The sequence below is a fragment of the Filicampus tigris genome, chromosome 16 (assembly GCF_054856515.1).
Source record: "Filicampus tigris isolate MCC_2025a chromosome 16, RoL_Ftig_1.0, whole genome shotgun sequence".
NCBI lineage: Eukaryota > Metazoa > Chordata > Actinopteri > Syngnathiformes > Syngnathidae > Filicampus > Filicampus tigris.
In genome coordinates, this window is record NC_141232.1 from 15,175,456 (window position 1) to 15,201,895 (window position 26,440).

Genomic DNA, 26,440 nt, shown 5'->3' on the forward strand with positions numbered 1-26,440 from the left:
GCATAAATCAAAGGCCATTTACAAAATGACTTGACGCCGTGGCCCCCTTTAATCTCGACTGAGCGCGTGACGACGCGGGGCCATTGTTTGCCAATGCATGTTTGCGAGCGCGTATGCGTCCCACACCTCCCTGACAGCGGTAACATAAGCATATGTGTGTTGCCATGGCACCCACAACCACTGCGACTTCCGAGCCAATCTGCTGCGTCACTATGGTAACGGTAATCTCTCGGAGGGTGGGCGGGAACGAGACAGGCAGAGTGTGATGGGATTCAGAGAAAATGAGGGGACGAGGACAGGTTGTTAAAATTCAAATGTCGTCTTACATCATATTCTTGCTCTCACTGCCATTAAGTTATTTGTTTGTCAATATGCCAATTATATTAGTGTGCTTAGAACTGTACAACGGCACTCTGTCATATTGAGAACTTTTTCAATTTTAATTTGTCAAGATTAAAGAAGGTAGTTCAGTTATATAAAAAAGTCATTATGCCCAAGTTGAATGCTGTGCCCTGTGAAGCTCAAACATTTGCTCACAAAAATCTCATTTCTATTCATCGTTACATGGTTTTCAGTATGATTTGGTTTTACAAGTTTCCACTTTCAAAATAGTGAAAGACACCTAAATGATAGCTCCCACTTTTGAACCACTTTTTGGCACCCAATGAATTTGGTCAGATCCCGCAGGTCCCGCTGTGTGTCATCATGCCTTGCTTAAAATTAAATGACCGAGGTTGCCATGGTAACTCACTGCATTGCACTTGCATCCTCCCTTTATGGTGTGACGTGAAATTGTACAAATTACATTGAACGAAGCACCCACTAAATGCCATGATTTGATATCTTGCTGACGCTATCAATTCAAATGAAAAGAACTGTCTTGTTGAAATAATAGACGAGCGGCAGCTCTCTCCACCTGTCGAACTAAAAGTACGGGAAGGCATTCAGAAAAGAACTGACCCAGTCACACTGTTTCCCTCATGAAATGTCTTATTTCTAGTTACATAGGAGAACAAAATGTAACTAACACACAGCCACTCACTGTACTAAATGTCATGGGTTGACACAGATACGTTTTAGCGCATGTTCTCATGTGAATAATGGAGGAGGAGTGTAAAATATTGATAAGCCAGTTTCAATAAATTAACCCCAAAATAAATTAGTCATGAATGACGCTCCTTAGCAATTACTGTGGCACAATGTACTTATTAGATTTGCACAGAGGAACCTATATGGGAAATGTGCCATTTGTCACTGTGTGGCCATGTTAAAAAAAAAAATATACGGTACATTTTGACTGTAACATAATAATATACCTTTGCTGCGTTCACACTTGAAGTGTGTGGGGAAGGTGTGAACTTTTGTAGACGTGTGTGTGTCTGTGTTTGGATGTGTATTGATCTAGAGGTCTTCATGCGTATATCTGGACATTGGAAACGGAATGTGTGAACAGCACTGTCATATATTGTGTTAATGTAAGATAATGCAAAGATATGAGCTATCATTCACTTCTTTTTTTTTTTTTCGCTTTGAAGCGGAGACTTGAGATACGAACGGCAGTGACCTCAACTCACTTCGCAATAGCCAGTACTTTGACAAATAGTGAACAGTTCTTGAAAAAAAGAGGCTTCCAACTGATTAATGCCACTCCCAGTTGAATTTGCTCAGCTCTCAAACTAAACATAACACAAAGAGAATTACACTTTGTATATTCATAAAAAAAAAAAAAACACAGCACTTAACCTTTCAGCCTGCTAGCTTAATGCTAACGCTAAAAGGGATCTATGTTGCATTGCTATAACCCTTTAAGCAAAATATTGAACATAAAGGATGAAGCAACACATGTAGACTGACAATTGAACCGTAGTTGTCATATTTTCATCCTCTGCAAAGAATGAGTAAGATGTGTGCTGGTGAGCTGAGAGGAGTTGAGATGTCTCTAACAACAACACAGCTGTCTGTCTGTCTTAAATTGCCCCCAGGCGGCCAAGGTGGGCACACCCGAAAGAGCATTGCCATGGGAATTCAATTGAGGCAGTGTGAAAAAAACTGTTTTAATTCTTCTTAATTTTATTTAATTATATCATTACAGTATGTTTTTCTAAAGAACAATTATGGAGTCATATTTTTTCTCATTAAAATACACATGACAGTTTTTGGGGGTGTGGCCATTATTACACATACCTCAAGACAGGCACCACTTTATATAGACGATCACTTTAGTCAGGGTTCAAATTTTGGATTGTTTGATTTTTGATATGATTACTTAAATCACTTTCCCCATAGTCAAGAAAATTGATTCAGATGCTGTACATATGTATAAATGTATCTCGCAAAATCCCAAATAAAGTTACTACAGAAATTAAGACATAGAAGTAACCTAATTAAACAGACAGTGACATACTGTACATAATGTGGGGTTAAGATAAGACCACAGGATACAAGAAAGCTGAATAAACCCAGAAGAGAAGAAGGTAGGAGGAAAACAGGAGATTACAATAAAAATAGAGGGCATTAAAAGACTAAAAATAAGCAGAAGCACCCTGATCGCGTTCCAGTCAAGAGCACGCGCACACACACCCACACACACGCACACACACACCCACACTCCCACACACACACACACGCATACACGCAGGTGCACATGGCACATACTCATTGCACAGCTCAGTAGGGTTATAATGCTGCTTTATCAACACACACTCTTTCGCAGGCACCACTGAGGCAGCAGAAGTTCAAAAGTGTCCACAGAGCTTCAGAAGCACTTGACACCTTTCCAAGTTCAAGCTCATTTGGAACGTGTCCACAGCATGCGGGGTCAGCGGCCCTGCTGTCAAACTCATGATCCTCACACTGTTGTGCATTGTCCGATTCCATCGCTGCCTCCCTCTCTTACTTCTGCTATCTTCCCTTGTCAGGATACCACAGGGCGGTGTGTGTACTGTGGATTTCATTTACTTATAGTCGTGACCTTCTTATAGTGTGCTGTGTCCTTTTTTGTCCTGCACCGGTTGCGTCATTTTGATTGCGTATGGATACAAAAGAACATGAATACTAAAACTAGCCATTAAAACGTTTAAAAAAAAACAAAACAAAAAAAAAAACATTGTGAATTGTGAATCAATTATAGTATACACACACCGGCCATAAAATTGGGAATATTGTAGCTGCAAAGTGTAATGTGAGCCAGTAAAAGGGAAAATAAAAATAAAAAACAATCTTTGTAAAGGCAGAATTTTGCATCCACTACTTGTGCTGGATATCATGGCTCTAGATAATGAAGTGTCGTGTAAATCGTTACTGTCCTGTGAAAAACATTTTTTAACGTGAACATTTTGAAAAAATCCTAAATTGGACACGTGTTTTTCACAGGACAGCGATGAAATACAAGTTACAAGGGATTTACAGTATCTATTGATCCAGCCATTTTCTACACCACTTGCCCGCATTAGGCTCACGGGTGAGCTGGAGCCCAACCCAGCTGACTTTGGGCGAGAGGCGGGGTATGGAACTGGCAGTTACAATTACTGTATTTTCCGGACTATAAGTCGCTCCGGCGTACAAGTCGCACCAGCCATAAAATGCATAATAAAGAAGGGAAAAAACATATATAAGTCGCACTGGACTATAAGTCGCATTTTTGGGGGAAATTTATTGGATAAAATCCAACACCGAGAACAGACATGTCATTTGAAATTTAAATGATGAACAATTTAAAATTAAAATACAATAGCAGCAACAACAGGCTGAACAGTATGCTTACATTACAGTCCGTCTATCATCAATCCAGAAATTAAAAAAAAAAAGGTCCAACTGATGAAAAATCAATCCAACCATTATCTGAAGTGATTAAATGGTAAAGTTTTTTTTCTTTGGTGCATACCGCTACCTGCTGTACATATATAGCCAATACAGTCTGGGTCACGTTTCCGTCTCTCTTCACCAAAACGGGCGTCAGTCAATAATGGACCTCTGGTGATTAGTAATTTTAAAAAATTGTAATTAAAAAAACATTGTATGATAGCTTGTTACAAACACATTGATTTCAACAATTTTAAATGAAAAAAACATGAAAATGTTCCATTAAACATTTGCTTTATTTAAAGAAAAGACCTAAATAAGTGTGATACCTAATAACATTCAAATTTTGTTACACTTAGTTTTTTGTGCCATCTTTGAACATTCTAACTTTTTTGTGGTCGTGTTTAATTTTATTATTAGAATATGTGGTGGGACAGTAAAAAAAAAAAAAATGCAGCCTGCCACAAATGGCCCCCAGGCTGGACTTCGGACACCGCTCAGTTTAACGTCTTTTGTTTCCCCTCAGTAAACTCACACGATACAGTACAAACTAAGTCAGTTGGAAAAGCCAAACTTTTGGCCGCAAATGTGAAACAAGCCCTTAACAAAGTCCTGCGTCACAGCTTGAAAGCAAAATCAAACAGGTTTTGTTGACCTGCAGAACTCTTCCAGATGATTGCCTGCTCTCTTTGAACCAATGTGATTTCCCTGCAATTGAGCAAAAATATGTTCCACTAGAAACGGGGCGTGCGGTTTTATCGCTCAGGAAGGTAATTTGAGATGGGGATGCTCAGAATAAATAGGAAACAGGAAATAGACCAAGCGCTTTCTGAATTGTACTCATTCTATTTCTACAGATGAATAACTACTCCTAATTAGTTTTTGAGAGTCAGAACAATTTCTAATCCAATTCCCATAGTTTGACGATTAGTCTTCCTTTCTGCAGCTGGGTTCAATCAATTTTCCATGGTTTGTTTTCAGGACTTATTTCTTGCCGACTTTCATAGAATAGAGAATTAGTTATGACTGTCTGATAATTAGGTCCGTTTGAGCTACAGATGTGTGGCGAATGAAAGAGAAAATCCAAAACAAAGCGGGGAGAGCAACCTAAACAGCAGGGCGGTGGGGGGGGGGGGGGGGGGGGGGGGGGGGGGAGAAACAATCTGGGAAAGATGCTCTCAATTGGTGCTGGAAAGATGGTGGTAGTAATGCACAATCTCCCACAAGTGTTCAATTATGTTGAAATGGGGTGATTGAAAAGGCCGTAGCATATGACTCACATCCTTTTCATCCTCACCAAACCATTCAGCGACACCGCTGTCCTGCACGGAAACATTTTTATGTGTTCGCGTTTGTTTATTTCCTCCCCGTGGTATTTGAGTTCACTGGAGAGTGACTCTGCCTTTCATTGAGTTGTTTCTCTTCTCGTGCACCCTTTATCCATCACCTCGTCCATTGATTCACTTAGTAGCGAACCGTCATGCACGGACGGCAGGCAAACTATCATTCGGCCAACCAGGCGAGCGGCCGTTCACTTTCGACTTCATAGACTGTATCCAATTGATGATCTCTTGATTGAGCACTTGAAGACAAAGGTTATCGCCACACAAATTTAGTTAAAGCAGCGAGGGGCGAAGGATCTTTGCGGTGCTTGCAACTGATTTAATCAACAACATAGCTAAGTTGATTATAAAACTGCGGGTCCGAAGCACAGACGCTGGCTCTGGTGATGCTGCGGAACAGTGGAGCGGATGGAGAAGGGGAAAGCGCACCACACACTTACCAGCCACTTCACTGCGCACACTTGCGCAACCGAAAGAGATCTTGTATAAGTGCTGGATCCAGATAATGGGGTGAATCAATTATTCTTGACAAAACTCTTATGTGTGTTTCCACAAAGAGGATGGCGGCAATGCTGTATCAATGGCCTTTTAGCAACTTTTCATGTTTATGACTGGGAATTGATTTGTTTGACGTTCGGTACAACATACAGTCATTTAAATGGGGATCAGCTCTGCTGTGAATGGAGAACAAAATTAACACCCCTCAAATGTTTACACAGTAATTGTCTGTATTAACACTGGCAAATCTAGGATTTTTTTCTTGGGGGTCCATGGGGGTGGGGGGGGTGGTGGAGTGGATAATCTCAAGGATATCTCAAGGATATATTTTACAAACCCAGAAAATTCTTCAGAAAATACTGAGGAATGTCTATCAAGTGTTCCTACAATGGAAGGGGGTAAATGTGGAAAAAAATTCCCGGAAAAAAAAAAATCCCCAAATACCCAAAAGGCAATTATGTGGCCTGATACCTGTGGGTCAAAGCATATAGGGGGAGTCAGTGCCTCTCCGGCCCCCCTCTCGCTCTGCCAGTGTGTATTAATAGTTTAAACTGTAAATATACAAAACCTCTGACCCCAACAGTTTAAAATTATTACAAACTCATCTTAAAACCACCATGAAAAATAAATGCGCATGTACTGTATTTGTATGCACATATGGCAAAGACTCTCTCTGAACGTCTGACACTAACGACCCAAGCTAAATTTACAGTAGCTCCTCCCCCACATACAAACCTTGTCTCTCAGTCAGGATGTATCACTTGTGGCACTTGGAAATCATTAAAAATGTGAATAGTTTTTCAGCAAACAGGTGAGGGGAGGCACCACATAAAAATGTAGGTGAATTTGTGAATTGTGGACCGCGACTACACGGGAGATTACTTCTAGAAAAATTGGATTTCTGCCTCAAGCATTATTTTGAACTGAGGAACCCGAATTGCTCGAGACCTCGTTTCAGCCCTACAGTTTTAATTACATAGTTTTACACTCACCACTTACCTGAAGTGTGGAAAATCTAACTTCTGATGAAAGTTAGCAAAACCCATATCATTTAATTATCCCAAAGATTATTCTGACCAATTATCCTGTGGTGAAGAGTGTATGAGTTGTTTTTTTTTTGTTTGCAATAATTTTTCCGCCTGGATCTGCTCAGAACACGGTTGGGACCCACAATCGTACATGCTAAAGCTGTTCAATACTGTTCAAAACGTTACCATTGTGAATCATTTTGTACATGGTCAACACCAAGTTGAGCGCTTTTGCCGGACACAAAGTTTGAGTTGAGTGTTTGTATAAGTTGTCTCACGAGTCATTCACCACAATAAAAAGCTTGCAACCGCAGTGTCGTCAGCAGTTACAGTAAGATAGCGGCTCTTCTATTTCTTGTTCTACTCCTGCATTTTCGTCTTTCTTTGAATCTACCATGTTTGCTTTTGCAGGTCAGTCTTGGTACAAGGGGGAGGACACAATTGTCAGAGGAAGATTGTGATGATGATCTCACACCAGCATTTTGTCCTCGAGTAAAAATAAAATAGAATCTGTATGGGCACTCGCTTTTTCAAGCAGGGATGTGGTGGGCTAAGATAAAGAAATGTGTCATCTTCCAAACCGCTTATCCTGTACATTGTCACGGTGGAAGGTGCTGGAGCCTATCCCAGCTGACAATGGGCGAAAGGCAGACTACACCCCGAACTGGTCGCCAGCCAGTCGCAGGGCACACACACACAGACACCGTCACTGAGCACACAACTCAGGCACGTGTACCACTACACCATCAGTGACCCCTGGAAATAAGATATGGTAAATGTTAAATGGTAAATGGGCTGTCACTTATATAGCGCTTTTCTACCTTGGGCACTCAAAGCCCTTCACAGTGTACCTCATCTACCTCCTGATGACGCAGCATCGGGAGCAACTGGGGGGTTCGGTATCTTGCTCAAGGATACTTCGACATGATCACAAGGGCCGGGGATCGATCCCGCAACCTCCGTGTTGGGAAACGACCACTCTACCACTGAGCCATGCCGCCCCACTCTGGCCGCCCCACGCTATGCGCGTAAGGTCGGCAGAGGTCGGCACTCTACTCCGTGCGACTGTTTTGTTTGGATAACAGATTGCGCAGGCGTCCTTAATGTTGCGCCCCGTGAGTTCGTTGTGGAACAGAGCCTGACAGAGAACATGCATAAAAGAAGAGAACGGAGCAAAAAGGACACTGAAGTGACGGCAAATGTGCGAAACTATGCGACCTAGTAGGAGGAAAGGAAAAGGACGCAGGGAAAATTAGGACACTGCGTAGTGTAGCTGCGTTTTCAGAAGTAGAGATGCAGCATAACGTTCGCGGGGAAAGAGTTGAGGCATGTTGTCCGACTGAGGTCATATGTTGGCCACCATACCAAGCGGAGGTAAAAACACACCGCGCAGCTGCTCCAAGACGTCAGTTTTCACGGACTTTCTTGACTACAATAAAAACACGCACCGAGACACGATAGAGGAGACACACAGAGGGTCTGAGAGGTGACGCTGCCCCGCTGAATAGAATTCTGTGCCGAGCTCTGGAGCCCGGCATGACAGCGGTTTGTGTTTGCCCACTGAAACGCCATTGGGACCAATTAGGACGCGCGGAGAGTAAAGTGCCGCCGTGCGCTGCGCTTCACAGCCACTTCAAAAGGCCTGCCGCTGAGACGGACAGCTGAGGGGGCGGGGTCGGATTTTCACGGCAAGGCGTCTATGAAGGGGGCTTTTGTGTGGGCAGGCTATTATTACATGGAGGGTGGATGATCACAGTATGCAGGGGATGAAGGTGTTTGGGTATGTGCATCAGCATCTGTTGCAACTTTTTGGTGTTCTAGGGCGTCCGGGCACTATTTATGCTGTTTGGAAGAGTTTGTGCTGTGCATCACTGCGATCAATGTAGAGTAATTGAAAGACCATTGTTAAAAGCAATTGCGTACATAAGACAGGGGGTTTCATCAAACCTGATTTAAAGAGGGAAATCAACCCAAACATGTTTTTTTCAAGAATATGTTCTATGTAGGCCCGCTAGTTGAAACAAGGCATTCTGATTAATATTGCGTTTGTGGAACCAAAGTTAATCCACCCGTTTTTAGCCATCTCAGGGGGAGGCCATTTTGTCACTTCTGTCAACTGAAGATGACATCGAAGTTGCTCAGGGCTCAAATAACGACCAATCACGGCTAACCGTTTTTCTGAAGCTGAGCCGTGATCGTTACCTGAGCCCTGAGCAGTTGTGATGTCATTTTCAGTCGACAGAAGTGACAAAATGTCCACCCCCTGAGATGGCTAAAAACGTTTGGATTTTGCTGCTTAACTCATATTGCACAAACACACTATTAAATCAGAATGCCATGTTTCAACTAGTGGGCCTGGTGGGAACATATTCTTTAAGAAAATATGTTTGGGTTGATTTCCACTTAAATAGCCACTTTAATAGGAACACCTGCACAGTAATAGAACTGTACCCAAAACAATGCTTTTACAAAGAGAATAATGCCCAATTTTGATTGACACTTTTGCATATTAGTAACGCTATGTTAATATTGTGCTTGCTTTTTGCACTGGTGTAGAACTGTACTGACAGCTGTGCCTCGTATTTTTTTGCCCTACTTAGCTACATAGCCAAATATATAAAACATATGCATTAAAAATGCCTGTCTGTTTCACGTACAGGAATGTGAACTGTGTGGAATAAATAGAAACCAGGAAAGAAACAAAGCAGTTTGTAAATCATGCTCATTCCATTGCTGCATCTTAATAACTACCCCTAATTGGGTTTGGAGAGTCAGGATGATGTCTAATCCAATTCCCTCAATATTATGCAGGGCAGCTTGACAATACTATGAAATGAAAGCACAATAACAAACACATTACTAAATGAATACTTCTCCGGTAATGTCAATCAAAATTAAGCGTTATTAATTTTGGCGGGAGCGGTTCAGTGTTCATTGATCTATTTGAGAATTATTTTGTAAGGGTTTTTCATTGCTTTTAAATTACAGTCAAAAAGCCAACAAATGATGACGCCGTGATCAAAAACATATACATAAACCGGTGTATATGTATTTTACTATTAGATATTAAATGATATTAAATTGTGTTTGCAGCGTCTTGAACCGTAATGTCAAACCGGACTTACTCCGAACCTGATCCAAATCGCACACATGGCAGATATGTAACGCTGATGTCGTCATCCGAATGAACTAAAGGGAGCAAAATGCTAACATGTCAGGCACGTGTATGATTTTGCTGGAGGGAAATGGTTTAACGTGATCGCATTCATCCAATGACATGGCACGTGAGGGCATTATAAAAAAGTCATATAATACAATATATGAAAGGAAGTCTCTCTTTCCTCACCTGAGGACTTCATTAGGGTTGCCCGAGATGGGGGTCTTCTTATCAGGAGCTCCGTGGCACTCGGACTTGAGCAAGGTGTGGGGTCCTCGGTCCATCATCATGGTGGAGGTCGCCATGGTTATGATAGCCACACCGTCGCGGACGCGGGCCTCGAGGCCGTAGTCCCACTCGTCATAGGACACCGACAGCAGCCCTTGATGGAAGAAACAGCACACACAGATCAATCGGAGGGCGCGATGGGAAAATCCAGAAGGCGGCAGACGGATTTATTTGAACTGAGCGCGGAAGTTGGGGAAGGATTGAAATCTGAAAGGTAAACAGTGCGAGATGAGCGAGGTGAGAGCGATCATACAGGGAGGAGCGATGAGACACAGATGGGGAAAGTCAGAACAGGAAGAGAGCGTTGATCATTCTGCTCGACTCGACAGAGAGGACATGTTTTGGACAGCCTCCAAGAGGCAGGGTAGACTATGCAGCGATTGCGCATCTATCACCTTGCTCTGTTTGTCCATCTGTCAGTCTGAAGCACTGTCGCTCGCGCTCTGTTTGTTAGCCTTTGCATTGTCTGTGCGCCTGTTTATCCTGTTTATCCCTCTGTGTGCCTGAATGCTGCTCTCTCTCTCTCTACAATCTGTCGCTTTGGGAACATTTCTTCATTTTTTTTTTTTTTTTGAAGTGCTTTCCTTTATATAACCTGCACACCATCCAGTCACTATTAAAGATGCTCACCTCTGCTAGCAAAGTGGTGTGAGCTTTCGTTTTACGTGCAAAGAAAACTTATTTTGTTGATGAATTATGTAATGTATTTGTGGTATGGCATTCATCTGTGATAATTGAAAGTCACACAATGCGAGGGGGTTGTTTTAGTTTGAAAATTAGCTCCATATATTAGAATACAGTTGACATTTTGATAATGAGATCCATTGGTATAATCTGATGTTATTGACCTCATATGATTAACTCGTGACAAGTAGTGTGCAGTAATTGATGACACAATGGCTTCTGCAACAAACTGATTTGAGCACAGCAGATATATCATGTCGAAATTACGGGTAATTTTGGTCTGTCAGGATTTTGGAAGGTTGGCGCAATAAGATGTTCAGAGTCTATTTTGTGAACATCCATCCATCCTTTTTCTATACCGTTTGTCCTCATTAGGGTGGGGCCAATCCCAGGTGACTTTGTCAGGAGGTGGGCTACACCCTAGATGGGTCGCGAGCCAATCACAGGACATTGCAAACATTTTGTAAAACATTTTTTATTTGTCAAAAGGAAAAAAATATTACACCGAAAACACCGCATGCTCACTTGTCAACCAGCATCACAGCTATTTTACTAAATATATGCGGTCCGTTCATCGCCTTCCGCCTACAGCCGGGGTACCCCTCCGCCATACGTTTAGCCACCATTTTGTCCGGCCGGACCAAATCGTAATCGCCTATAGACCGGTCCGCCTATCATTTTAAACAGGCTTCCGTTAGTGTTTCCGACTACCAACTTCAACAAACTACCACTCCCCGATTTTTGAAACTAAAGACTGACCGTGACGTGGTAGCCTCACGGCGGCCGGACTGAATGCGTGCATCTCCTTTTAGGACCTGTTAAGACCTTTTTGGACCTTTGAGGACCTCGGCCGCGGCCAACGGTAAACAGAAGCGAAAGTAGACGATAAACGATTACATATATGGAAAAGTGGGATTCCGACTATGTTTTGTTTAAGTTTCCCATCTATCGTTTATCGCCTACAAAATGGGCATCCGTCATAGATGGATAGACGCATCGGTCCCTCACATAGGCGGAATGCCGAGCTCTGACCTGCAGTGTGTTATTTTATATGCAGAAGAAAAAGTTCACTTATCAAGGTGGAAGTTAACATAAAAACCTTTTGTCCAATCATAGCTTTGACACCCTACAGCTGGAGCAAAACATATGCTTCAGCAATACCTTAATTAATGTTACCACGCTAGCAAATAATGGTGTCCTACATTTCAAATTCTGACCAAACTTTACACGAAAACATACCTCTAAAACGTTGCACAAAAATCACGAGTTATCTGGATTACTTGTGTTTTCAGTGATGAAACCACATTGAATTACATACAGTATGTAAGGGGAAAAAATGGCATTAGTAAAGACTTTATGATGCTGAGGTGGGCTGGCATGCCAGAACAGATGGTGTTTCACCTCAGAGGTTCCACAGCATTTTAAATGTGTTGGTCTAGCAGGTGTTCAAAGAAAATACTAACCTTAATCCACCCCATCATATAATACACAAAATCACCGTTTTGAATTGAGACGAGGGATGTAACGATTAATCGAAAATAGACTTCAAACCGATTTGCCCCGATTAATCGGGTAATCAATTTGATTAATAGAAAATTTAGTTGCTTAAATTCATTGAGAAAATTATGTCCTGAAACGTTTTTTTCATTCCAGATGCATAGCACATTTTGAATGTGTAGATCAAATTATGCTTTTGCGCCAAACATCATTGCGTATTGTGTTTGTGGATAGCTGCAGAACCACACTAGTGCAGGGACAAGCATGGTAGCAATTTTTAAAAATCGAATCGAAAATCGGGAACTGAAAATCGAAAATCTAATCGAATCGGGGCTTGAGTGAATCGTTACAACCCTAATTTAGACTGTTATCAGTTTAAGATTTGAAAGTGAATGTGAACCGAACACATTCTGGGTCCTCAATATCAATGATGCCACAAACAAGGAAAGTTGAGGAGGAGGATTGTCTCTTTTTCAAATTCTCAGCTGCGAGTGCCCTCCTGACTTCTGGAGATCGCTTATAAGTGGTCTTCTTGTTTGGGCCCTTCAGACACCTCTGGGATCGGGGTCACGTGGCTCCCAGCTAAGACCGCGGTGCCTTCAAAACAATTTATCAGGCTATCTGTCACTCAGTTTGCCTTTTAATCTGCCCCGCTCCCTCTCCATCAGATGGTCCACATCCGTGTGACAGTGTATGACCGCATGTCAGCCAGTGCGCTAGCATGTCAGTGTTCCGAAATAGACAGGCGGCCTGGCAAACTGCCTCCCTCGTGGGGGCCTCACCACTGACAGCTCCCTTCCTCCAGGACCACACACTGTTGACACGTTTCCAACACGCACTCACTCGCTCACTCTCAATTGCCTATTGCTTTAACATTAGCTTTTAGCTTTCATGAGATGTAAAATAAATGTGTGTGCGTTTGTGTGTGTGCGCTATGTGTTTGGACCCAGGAAATACGTCTCTGAGGGTATATTTAAAAATGTCACAACACAGACATGTCACACGCCAGTGTTCAAGGAGAGGAGCATGAACTGGCAACATTTTATTTTACCCCATAGCTAATTTCGATTTCTCAGCGATTGGGTGGTTATGTGATATTAGTCCAGTCGACGGAAGCTGTGTGGTTATTTGACAGTTATTTGAAAGGCCGAAAAGGCTGTCAGAGAGAAAAGAGAAGAGGAAAAACAAGCAAAGGCAACAGCAGATTGAAGTAGAGCAGAGGAGGGTGTCAGAGGGAAGGAAAACTCAAGTCAAGGTACAGTGCAAATGGAGGCTTGAAGGGGGGAGAGAAGAGCCCGCCCCAGAGTGCTACCTTGGCAATTTAATGTAGCCGATCCCACACATGGCGCAACATATTAGATGTGCCTCCGTATGCGAATTACCATGCACCTTCTAATGAGCCCATAACCAGTGGATTCACCAAGAGCATCACACACAATGTACAGTGGAACCTCCGAAAGTTGAGCAATTTTTTTTCCATAGAAATACCATGTTCAAGGATCAAATTGCTGCTGCCATGAAACACGCATGAAGTGTACAGGTATATGAAAAATACATATTTTCCTCGTATTTCAAGACTTCACTGTACTTTCACCCTAAAGTTTCAGAAGTTGATTGTTGACTAACCCCTCTTGTTCCAATGTGGCTTTTGTCAATTTAAGGTTCAAACTAATTCATAGATGAAGGTGATTCATGCAGAGCAATATTTAAAAGATGATAAAATGATGCTTATATAGGAGCGCTTGAGGTCATGTTGCGCTATATTCACTTGCCACACACACTTCACTAGGTACACCTTTAGATACAATACAACTTTATTTATATAGCGCATTTGATAACAGCTACAGCTGTTATTTATTCTATTTATTATTATTATTAATGTTATTTGTTACAGTTGTATGTTATTTAACAAATGTTTACTACTGGTGCTGCAAACTGTGGTGGGGCAGGAATCCCAGGAAAGGGATTTCAAATAGATTGGTTTCGTTATTTACCTTTTTAGGAAAAAGAAAAGCTCCATAAGATATAATGCACGTCCATCTACCCTATTGCAAAGCAAACTAAGATGTTACATAAATATGACATTTTATGTATCTATTTGATACAGATTGTGTTCTTTGTCATGGCCTGGATGTTAATTCCAAATCCTTAAATTGAGCTATGATTATGGCGATGATTTTTTTTTTTTAATTATCATGAGGGTTGAAGTGTCCCAACCACGGCCCTACCCGCCCACGGCTGTGGCGTCCAAAACCCTGAAGTGTTCCCTGGCGTTACACAAGTTACTCCCATTTCCAATGTGCACAATTCATGTATTCATGACAGCAAAACTATACAGATGAGGGTAGATATAAGCTAAGAAAATATCTATCTATCTATCTATCTATCTATCTATCTATCTATCTATCTATCTATCTATCTATCTATCTATCTATCATATGCTTGGATGATAGATTTGCTTTTTGTCATGTATACTGGAGCAGCAGTCTGTATTTGATTTATCATGCATTAAATGAGTAGCTAACATTTAGTCTTCTATCTGTCATTATGTCCTATGAGATTCATCTCATAATATTTCAGTGTGAACTGAAAGATCACCCAGGCACCACATGAGCGGGTCATGATTTTCTCTGTGGCTGCATAAATCAAGAGGGAACTTGTGTGATTTGCATAACTGATACAGTCATACATCAAGTTTGATGAAGCGGACGGGAGACAAACTCACTGATACTGTTTATTTTTTTTAAACTTGGGTTTGAAGAGCTGAATGAAGTGCATGCTGCTTGTCTGAGCATTTAGCAGTCAAGAGCACACAAACACATAAAAAATACTCATATGCCCACACATAAGGGTACAGAAACATTTACAGTAAATCACCTCTGAATGTCCCCAAAAACGCAGAGGTAAAAAGTTTTGAGTTTGAGTTATTTCCAGAAACGTCTGGGAACAAGCAGTGACATCATGTCTACACAATCAGGTGCACATTCCAAGTGTGAACTATGAGGCGCCCCCCTCACTTAAGTCAGGCAATGTTCCATTTGTTTTAACACAGGAAAAACATCGAGTCAAAGCTGTGATTCCCACTGCGAGTTAGTGCCAAGCAAACTATAAATGATGAACGTTATTCGGTTGGGAGATGGTAGCAAATGTGTCTAATTGGCTAGTTAATTAGCGTTTTGGTTTTAGCTTCATGTTATTATGATACACAGGTAAAAGTTAGCTCCCTGTATAACAAGTACATACGCTCATTGAGGCAGGCAAAAATTGCCTCGAAGCTGTTTTACAGTTTCAGTGAAAGTTCCACTCTTCATTCCGAAGGTCTGCATTCAAATAAATCGAATCCGTTTGCGCTATTTTGTTTCTGAATTAGTAACAAGAAATAACGAGAGGTGGAAACAAGCAATAACACACAAAACCAAGGTCTACTGCTTCAATTCAGAATGTCTTCGCCTGAAGGTGAACAAAATGTGACAAAATATGGGTAGCTACTAAGGCCTATTTTGATTAGCGGTAAGACATTCTGAACGAAAAAGATGATTGATCTTACAAATTACTCAGATAAATCGCCTTCCCACACTGACCTTCGTGAGCAAATATGTCATCTATTTCAAAATTTGAAGACTGCATCAACATTTCCTACCTGTTGGGAACTCCGCAGGTACTACGTCAGTGTCTCCAGCGATGAGCGAGGGCACTATCCACGTGTAGCCATAACCAGTGATGCCAACCGAATGGGCCACCTCGAAAATTGTGTTGGCCTCTTCTTTTGTGCAGTACAAAAGAATAACGGGACTCTGGAGCTTCTTTAGCTGGTTCTGAATCTTCGAATCTCCGTCGTCTACAGACATGTCCAGAAGTAAAACTTCCTCCAGTTCCCAGCCCACGAAACTGTTCTCAATAGTGCTCCGGATCTAGAGGGGGCAGAAAAATAAGACCTGTTTTTTTAAATTCTAATTTACCAACCCTGTCTGAAGTGTAAATCAATTTCAACTTAGAGAACCAAGTGCAATGTTGTTCTGCATTATCAAATACTGTGTGAGAACAATGAAACATATTATAACTTAAAGAGGAAATCAACACCCCAAAAATCTTGACAAGAATATGTTCTAAGCAGGCCCACTAGTCGAAACATGGCAATCTGAATAATATTGTGTTTGTGGAATATGAGTTAAGCAAAGAATCCACCCGTTTTTAGCCATCTCTGGGGGTGGCCATTTTGTCACTTCTGTCGACTCAAAATGACATCACAGAAAACAGGTAATCAGTGAATAGTCGTTACCTGAGCCCTGAGTAACTGTAGGCCTGCACCATGTGTCGTTTGAACATCGCGATTGCGATGTGCGCATGCGCGATAGTCACATCGTAGGACATCGATGTTTTAACTTTTCTTTTTTCTTAGAACACGCAAACTTTTGTTTTGCTTCATAAAAGCAGCAAGCTACTCCGTGCTCTTACACAGCCTGTCTCGCTCACCCCCTCCCTCCTGCCAATCAGTCACCGGCCCCTCCCCCTCCACTCTCATGGAGGAGGAGACGACGGCAGAAGAGGCAGTGGACTTAGTCCCCAAAAGAAAGGCAACATCCAAAATATGAAAATATTTCGGCTATAAAAAGGAAGAGTCAGAAGAACAAAACATCCTTTGCCAACAGTGCCTCGCCGTTGTTGCTGCAATCGCCGTCACAAGCCCCTGAATGAGCAGTTCAAACTAAGAAGTGGGACCCGAGGTGAAACTTCATTGACAATTACAGACGCCTCCTTATGATAAGAAGTCCAAACAGCACCGACAAATCGCGGATGCAATATGTTTTACAGACCAGTTTTAGTTATTGTTATATTTTTGTCAACAACTCAGGGGACTAATGCACCTGCTCTTTAAGTTTTAATATTTTTGTTCTAATTTGTTTACAACTTTGCTGCAGTTTCACAAAGTTTTTTTTTATCTTAACCCTTAGATGCATAAGTGGGTCAAAAATGAAGTTTTTTTCTTTAAATATATCCGCAATGAAAAATTGTTAGGATTTCATGTTCCAGGTATTCCTCGAAAAACATGTTTTTGATATAATGCCATTCACATTTTTAACTTACCTTTTTTGTATTACTACCCCGAGCTTCCTTAAGTGGGTTAAAAATTACCCACACGCATTTTCTATGGAATCCAATGGGAACCATTGATTTTGATCAACTTTGGCTGTCAGAAATAAATTAACTGTGAACCCATCCATCCATCCATTATCTGTACCGCTTCTCCTCACAAGGGTCGCGGGGCGTGCTGGAGCCTATCCCAGCTGTCTTTGGGCAGTAGGCGGGGGACACCCTGAACTGGTTGCCAGCCAATCGCAGGGCACACAGAGACAAACAAACATCCACACTCACAATCACACCTAGGGCAGTACGTGACAAAATGGCCGCCCTCTGAGTTGGCTAAAAACGGGTGGATTAACTCTTATTCCACAAACGCAATGTAAATCAGAATGCCATGTTTAGACTAGTGGGCCTGCATAGAACATATTCTTGTCATGAAATTGTACAGGTTGACTTCCACTTTAAGAAAAAAAAAATACCAGCAATTGACGTTTAATTAGTAGGTATTTGTAATGATTTTAAAGGTACTAAAGGAGTGGTCACAGTCTATCCAGGTTTTTATGGCTTGAGGATGGTGAGTGATGGAAAGACGGAGCTCATTCCACCATTGAGGTAGCTGGAATAAATCATTATCGACCCGGACAATCAATTTTGGAGCACTTCAGTGGAAAGGTGGAGAAATGTTTGGTGCCAATCCATGCAAGGAAGAACAGTGAGGACCAGCATTTAAATTTAGGGCATTTTGGACACTGGAGTCAATTAATTGACTGGAAATGTGAATGGACACGAATTAATTGAACTTGGATGGACAGTGAGTTCCAAAAAGGTTCATTATTATCTCCACCAAGCGATAAACATGCAACATCTTGTTTTGATTGCACGACAGAAAACAATTTCTTGGAAACTTCATGGAGGAGTCGCACACAAAGCAGGTCCAGGACGAATCGTTTACAGTGATGGCGGCGTTACCTTGGTGACAAAGTCCTGGTACCCCGGGTAATATGTGGTGACGATGGAGAAGATGTACCAATCGTATTCCTCCATGATGTTGAGCATGACTGAAGCTTGCTGCTCGATAGAGGGGCCAAACTGAAAGAACATGGAGTCGTCATCCTGCAAATGAGAGAAGAGCAAGGTTATGGAACAATATTTGGCCCAAGCTTTGATTTAATGTAGTTGGCTTTAAACAATGGATACCAGTCAAGTACTTAAAGGACGGTAGTGCTTTAAATTAGCTGCCTTTGTTCTGCTGGCTTGTAATGATAGCAGTCACGAGTTTCATTAGTTGCCTTTATGAGCCCTTTAATCAGTTTGTACACAGAGCTGGCGCAAGATTATTCAGGGGACTTCAAACTGCTGTTTCTAATCCCATCCATCATTTTCATCAGTTTACGCTAGCACACCTCTGTGGGGAGAAGCTATTTGAATATAGGTGGTGAATATGGAGCATGTGTATAGATTATCTTGACCTACAAGGACACTTGATTCAGAGAAGCTAACCAAAGATATGAGATGGGCGAGAATCTTAATCTTAAACAGCGGTGTTGTCTGAGACAATCACACGCGGATATCCAGCACTGTTGAAAGGGGATATTGATCTGGACAGAAGAGGAGGAGGTGGGAAGTCGGAGTCTTGACAAGACTGTGACATGAGCTTGATACTGGGCATGAGTAAGTCCTTAGATCCAGTGGTGCCCAAGGTCATTAAGTCTTCATGTCTTTGCATATATCGCTGGTGTCGGGCAGAATGAGTGTACCACTAAAGTCATCACTTTTCAGGTGACGGCCAAAACGGTATTTGTTTGTTCAACCATGAAAGGGGATTTCAATCCAAAAATGTTCTTTATAATAATAATATGGTCTGTGCACCTTCACTAGTCCAAACATGGATTCCGATTGCGTTTGTGAAATATGAGTTAAGCAGCAAAATACATCCAGTTTAGCCATCTCAGGGGGTGGCCATTTTGTCACTTGTGTCGACTGAAAATGACATCACAGTTGCTCAAGGGCTCAGGTAACAACCAATCATGGCTCAGGTTCAGAAAACAGGTGAGCCATGATTGGTTGTTACCTGAGCAACCGTGACCTCATTTTTTAGTGGACAGCAAGTGACAAAATGGCCGCCCCCTGAGATGGACAAAAACAGGTGGATTTTACTACTTAACTCATATTCCAAACAAACACAATATCAATCAGAATGCTGTGTTTAGCCTAGTGGGGCTGAATAGACAATTTTTTTAGGTTGACTTCCCCTTTAACATTAATCCAAAACAACAGTCATAGCAGTGATAATAATGCTGATAATATGGCAACTTGTACTGAATAATTTCAACCAGATAAAATAATGAATTAAACAAAAAAAAAAATCAGTCACAAATAAAGAAAACTTTTCATACCGCTGTATCCTGTGTATATCAATTTTTTTCATATACGAGCCCGATAAATCATCTATCGACCAATACAGTATATCGGCTATCAGCGGATATATCAGATACCGACTAACATCAGTACCGGCCTCTAAATTCCAATTTCGAGCTTTAATTGTCAAACATGAGGAGCCATTTCCCCTTTTTGACAAGCTTGTGAGCACAATACAAATGTACACCTAATCCGTTATTTGTTTCGTGGGGACCAACAACTCTTACATGACCGTCTGTCCAAGAAATAGCAACAATGTCGTTTGTCCAAGAGGTGTTGCCATAACACTTCCATTGCTGAACAGATTGTGACAGTAATGATTGTACACACACTGACATCCGGACCAGGCAAGTGCTGGGCATAATAGCCGGCACGTAGACCGTCTAATGATTGCATGAACAGTGACTAAAAAGATGCTGACTCATAAAAAAAATAGTAAAATGCTGGACGCTTTAAAAATCCTGGCCGCATGTCCGAGCAAAAGATGCGGTATGGTCACTAAATTCAACTGCTCCTTTGAGTGGGATTGTGGTAACAATCAAGCTGACAGGCTATTGAAATCTCTTCGGCTTCTTAGGACTGTCTTGTAGCTTCTCTCCACATCAAACGCCAACTTGCCCCTCCCTGGGGACGCGCACAGCTTGATCCGCTACCTTGTTTCTGCATTAATGAGATCAGTGCTATTGCGTTGAGGTGGGAGCCTGTGATTTACAGTGCATCCGGCAAACAATGCCGTGTGCTGTACACGCGAGCTTGGAAATATGTCATTATCGCGCGGCGTGTGAAACACAAAACAAGTGCATCGCCCAACTTGCCAAATGAGTTTGTGCTTGGAAATCATGAAATAATGATGCGCACACTGATGTTGTCGTCATGTCTCTTTGCGAACCAAAATCCATTTGCTCCTCAACGTTTTATCTTGCTCTCGTAATCATCCATCCAGAAACAGAGCCCTGCTCTGCTCTCTCATTTATACCCGTGGAATGTCTGCGAGGCCACAGTTATAATTGAATTTACAGACTTTCACACTCCTCCTCCCCCAATACTCCACTGTTTCCTCTGGCTTCCTCTCTCTGTTTTACTATTCTTAAGAGCTGTATTAATGTACTGTCCAATACACTCGTTCAGAGAGCCAAATTTCCATTAGCCTTTAAGAAAAATACATAATTAAGACTGATACTGAAGCCCAGAAAGACGGAGGGTGAGAAAAGTGGCCGGGCAAAAAAGAATTTTGCTGATGGAAGGAGGTTTGAGCGCGAGAAACCTTGAGGAAAATGAAGTGCTGCAAAACACCTCTCTCTTCATTTACAGCAACAATAATTAGGCTCTGGCCACATTAGCACCTCTTGTTGGCACAATGTGATCGATTAGCGGGTATTAAAATTCCCAGAGGGGTTAGCGGGGCAGGCGAGTCACTCGGCCGGATTCCGGAAACAGGCCAGCGAGGCCTTGGATTCGCTTCTGAGTCGTTTGCGGTCTCCTCTGTTGATGCGCGCCTTACGTCAGATCTGGCTTCAATACGCCCGCACTAAACAATGCAGACCTCAATAGCGGGCTGAATGGCCAGTGGAGCTATGGGAGAAAGATGAGTATATAAAGGAGAGAATAGATGAGAGTGAAGATAAAAGAGGGAGAAAAGTGCGGGAGGAAGGAATTTTAAAAAAAAAGAGAGAATGGAAAATTGAGTTGTGTCAGATGCAGGGAGGGCGGGAGGAGGTCGATGAGGTGTGATGCCTCCAGAGGGACAGAGGCAGAGGACAATGTGACAATGGAATAAATAGAGGATAAGGCCAAGCTGGCACTCGGCTGTGATCCAGTGTGGAGCCACAGAGCCGAGAAGGGACAGCAGCCAGGAGTCAGGAGCAGCGTGTGTGCACTGGACAGGCATTTAGGAAGAACAAAGTAGGGACGGGGTGGTTCTTGTCAGAGAACAGCGCAAAAAGAACAAATCAGCTCTAAAGGAAGTAGGGGTGCGGGTTCAAGTGTTTGTTTGTATGTCAGAAGAGCACAGACGTCCGCGAGGCCACTCGAGAGGTGCAGAGATGCAAGTTTAAGTTCTTCCGTGACCACACTCGTCTCTCAAAACACTCGTCTCCCAAATCATCTTTTCCCACTGATATGAGGGAGAAAGACGCAATTGGTTCAATCCAGCCCCCCAAAAAACATCAAGTCACTTTTTGTTTTTTCATACGAAACAATGCACTGCAAAGAAAACAATGTGAATTGATAGTGGCCAGATGTTGTTAAATTTACTTCCTTCATCCACAGGTGGAGGCCTGAAGCACACCTTGGATCTCATTATCTTACCTGTACCTCAAAACTAAAAGTAAATAAATAAAAATCGGCCACACAACGTCTTGTATCACACACTCACACACCAAAAAAAAAGCCACGTCAAGTCAAGTCCATCTTAATGCTACGCTCACACCCATCACGGATCAGCGTTCCGCTTTGCTTTATTTGCTGGTGGTAAATTTCCGTGGGAAATTTAAAACCTAAATGCGGCAGCCGCTTCATCTGCGCACACCTGAGAGGGGAGGGGCTTCGCTTGGTAGAGGACGACGAAAGAATTTTTCGAATCAAAGCTAAAGCTAAAGCGTCTTGGTAAAGTTCAACAGCTGTAAAAAAACAAACAAAAAAAAAAAAGTAAAAACATGCCAGGTATACCAAGCTCCTCACTCACGGCTAGCCAAGCATGGTCTCTTTTTTTCTTGTCCCTGTAGTGGTAACTGTCCGTGTATAGCTTGGGATGTCCGCAAACGGCAACAATAATCTTTTCATCAATTTTGCGTTCTCCACACAAAACCCGCTGAGTGTAGAGGACGCTGTGTGTGACGTAGTACTCCCCGATGTTGATTGGCTGCCGCGAGGCAAAGAGGGAATAAAGTTCATTTGTTTTATCTGCAGCGAATGGACAAATGGACGGATTTTTAGCGCTTCGCTCCGCATCCCCCCAGCTCCAAACGCATCATCCGTGACGCCCCGCACGTAACCGCACAAACTACATTGACTTCAATTGAATCGCGCCGCCAGAAAGGCCCTCAACGGATTTGGTGTGAATGCAGCATTAGTCATGGCAGCACTGTATTAGCACAAGTCAAAGTATATGCGGAGTATCAAAGTCCATTTGTTAGCTATGAATGGTTGGAAGGTGCCATCTTGATTGGGGGATGATATCATCCATTTCATATACATAGTAACTCAAATGGATGTAGTTTTCCAACTAGAACGTGACGGCTCGAGTCCCACAGTGGACAAAACGTGAAATGGCAACTACGCTATTGAAGAGATGCGAGTCTGCTTCTTGACAACTGTCAAGGTGCCCTTGAGCAAGAGACCCTAATTTTGACATTTCCATCCATTATTCAAAAACAGTACATTATTTAAAATTGGCAGCGGCGAAAATGCATATAGAAGTTGATTTTGATTCGGTTACTGGTTTGGTCTGTAACATGACAAACATGACATGACAAAAACTTTTCCAAAGAAAAATTTAATTTTTGCTTTTTTTTTTTAAATTCAAAATGAAGGTAATCAGTTCAGAAATGTATTATTTCTGAAAATATTTACTATTGAGAGACTGGAATGTTGAGATTTTAAACTGTAAAAGGTCTCAAAATTAATTGATAATCAAAATAATTCTTGGTTAATTGGATAATCAATTAGTTAATCAATTATTCGGGTAATCACTGCACTTCTAGTGTGGTCTGAGCTTCTATGAAGTGTGCAACACAAATGAACAGCAGAGAGTTAGTCAAATTTCACCTCGATGGATTACGATGAGGATAATAAATCCTATTATTTATTTAAAATGGCAAAAATGTTAAAATTTTCAAGCCGATTTTACAGATTAGCAAGCCAAAGAGGTGGGACATCAAAAACCCTGCATATAAACCATAATTTGTCTTGGTGGAGGTAATAATGCTAATTCAACAAAACGTGTATCATTGTAATTGTAGTTTGTACGTGTTGCGCAATATGCTGAACATTAACAACATACTGAACATGTTTTTTCCTCCTCTTCAAAACATATAAAGGCTAGAAAACACAATTGTCTTTTAATGTCTTTTCGACCTCGATACAAGTTTCTGCTTCTCTGTGTACGTGGCTGCGGTATGTGTTTGTGTATCCTTTGCCTGACGGGCCTTGGTGTGGCTGCTGTGCCGTAATCTCTGCCCGGAGCCTCCAAACGAGTGCACTCACACACTCCTGGAGCAGTTATTTGGCTTGCAGGGTAGACAGTCAATAACTTAGGTATTTCCACATCCAATTTGTTCTGGAATATGCATGCACGCACTTGCACGCAAAAACACGCACGCGTACAAGCACATATTGTAAATAGACACGGCAGTCATTAAAAAAAAAAAAAAGAAAAACGTTGCCATTTTGCTTTTAGACACTTTTAGACAGTGATGGTATTGTTTTGCTCATACAGCATATGGAATATGCATGTTTTGAGAATGTGTGGGAGTAATCAGAGAAAACCTACACAAGCACAGGCAGAATGTGAACTCCACACAAAAGTTCAAACCCCCAATCGCAGAACCATGAGGCACACGTGCAAACCACTCGTCCACCACCGTGCCGCCTCAATTGCAAGTCAGTGGAAGATATTTTTTAAATATACTGTATATATATAACAGGCAATACCTGGAATTCCTGTTATTTCACCAGATTTTGGATTTAGATTGCTTATATGCACTCACTAGACATTAGATAGACCTGCACAATCGAACACAAAACCAAAACTGCGTCAGAAATTGGGACTGTACAAACACGATGAATTAGAAGATTACTCGATGACTAATCGATAATGACGATCAATAATTATTTTGCTAATCTATTCATCTTCTGATACCTTTAGATTTTAAATTGTCCAAATGCTTGCAATTTCAGCTTCTCAACAGCAAATGTTAACCAATTTCTGTCGTCCTCCATGAAAGCAGACTGATGATCTTTGTGTTGAATCAAAATAAAACATTTGCTTTTACTTTGGAAAACAATGACCAACATTTTTGCCAATTTTCTGACATGTGCATAACCCTAGCCCTAAGCGACAAAATAACACTGGTCCAGAGGCGGAGCCAGAACGTGGCTAATGGGTGGGCCTGGAAAAATCACGGTGGGCCTGAATATTTCTCTCGATGAGCACAATCCTTCTGTCCCGACACATCGCATATTCAAATAAAAAGACAAACTGAACGATATGAAATTCAGATCTTCCTTAGACAACCACAATTATGCCATTCTTAATATTTAATAAAATACAAAATAAAAAAACACAACGAAACACAAATTCAAAAATAATTTCATAATTTACAAAAAATTTTAAAGTAAACATTTTTTCATGAATCCCACTGGTTGGGCAGTCTGTCAAACTGGCTGCGCCCCTGCACTGGTCACCAAATTTTTACAACATTTTAAAATCAGAGATGCAGGTAAACTTTTATTGCTGATTTTTTTTGCACTGATTCCAAATATGGCCTTGTTTTCAAGTTTGTAATAGCAATGTAATAGTAATATTAGTATATTTAGTAATATTTATGAATTAAGTGTTAGGTTCAGCAACAGGTGGATTTTCTTCCTGAAACATCATAGCTATATTTTACAATGCATGGTAAAATCCATATTGTGCAAAATTTTTATAGGTCAAACTTAAAGACAAAAAAAATATTTCCAAAACCTGATGTACTAGAAACAACGTAAAGACATATTTTAAATCAAAAATGAGTGAATGGAAACCTAAAGGTATCTCCCATTCAAATTTGCTGTTGACTAGTGTCATGGACAGATTATTGGATTATTGAAATAATCATTATTTGCAACCCTATAATGAGTCCAAGTCCACATTTTAATCGACACCGGGACACTTACTGTATTCCGAGTGTGTCTATGGTGTAGTTCTATATGACGGTTAAGTACCACGATAATAAACATTGCTTAATTAATACCTCTTTGAGTATCAATCAACGCTGAACATTGTTATTTGAGTACTGAAACTCATCATTTGGATTGTGAAGGTGTTTGCAATGTTATATCGTGAAGGCCAGTGAGCGTGAAAGGCTACTATAGAAAAGTGTCATTAGTATAATGCAAGATTGAACGACATCCTTTTATGTCTAGTTTTTTAAAGACAAGCATTCTATTCAATTTTCTATGTCTACTTTTCTTCTTCCCTTTTCTGAATGCAAAAAAACATGGCGTGAGAAGTCCAAGTGAAGACAAAAGCACAGATAGAAGGGAGTAGCAAAGCCAGTGCGATGACGCTGTCTGCTGCTGGGAGTTTTTTTTTTTTTGGCAATGCATATTTCTATCCTGTCTATAAAGGCGCCTTTGAACTTGGGAGGGGGCTGGTGGGCCAGTGGCGCTGCTATTGACACTGTCTGATGGAGAGAGAAGCCGATCGGGGAGGGGGTGGGAGAGACGTGAGACGGAGGGAGGTTGGAGGACTGGAAAAAGAGAGCCGAGTGGGAGGCCAGGTGGGAGAAAAGGGAGGAACAGCTGGCCTTCACTTGTATATCGCCAATTGAAAAGACAGTAAGCAGGAAAAACTTGCCACTGGCTCGTTCACTCTCATGCACACGGAGAGTAGAGATGCAAGCATACACACACACACACACACCCACACGCACGCCCACGCACGC

General features: G+C 41.7%; 1 protein-coding gene across 3 annotated transcripts in view; it reads right to left on the reverse strand.

Annotated features, from left to right (window-relative positions):
- Nucleotides 1-26,440, reverse strand: part of grin2ba (glutamate receptor, ionotropic, N-methyl D-aspartate 2B, genome duplicate a) — a 152,038-nt gene that overhangs the window by 43,044 nt on the left and 82,554 nt on the right. For all 3 annotated transcript variants that reach the window (XM_086055120.1, XM_086055119.1, XM_086055121.1), the window contains exons 5-7: nt 18,348-18,491; nt 15,937-16,207; nt 10,017-10,209 (exon numbers count right to left, since the gene is read on the reverse strand). In XM_086055120.1, coding sequence (XP_085911246.1) covers nt 10,017-10,209; nt 15,937-16,207; nt 18,348-18,491 — 608 coding nt within the window. The remainder of the gene's footprint in view (nt 1-10,016; nt 10,210-15,936; nt 16,208-18,347; nt 18,492-26,440) is intronic.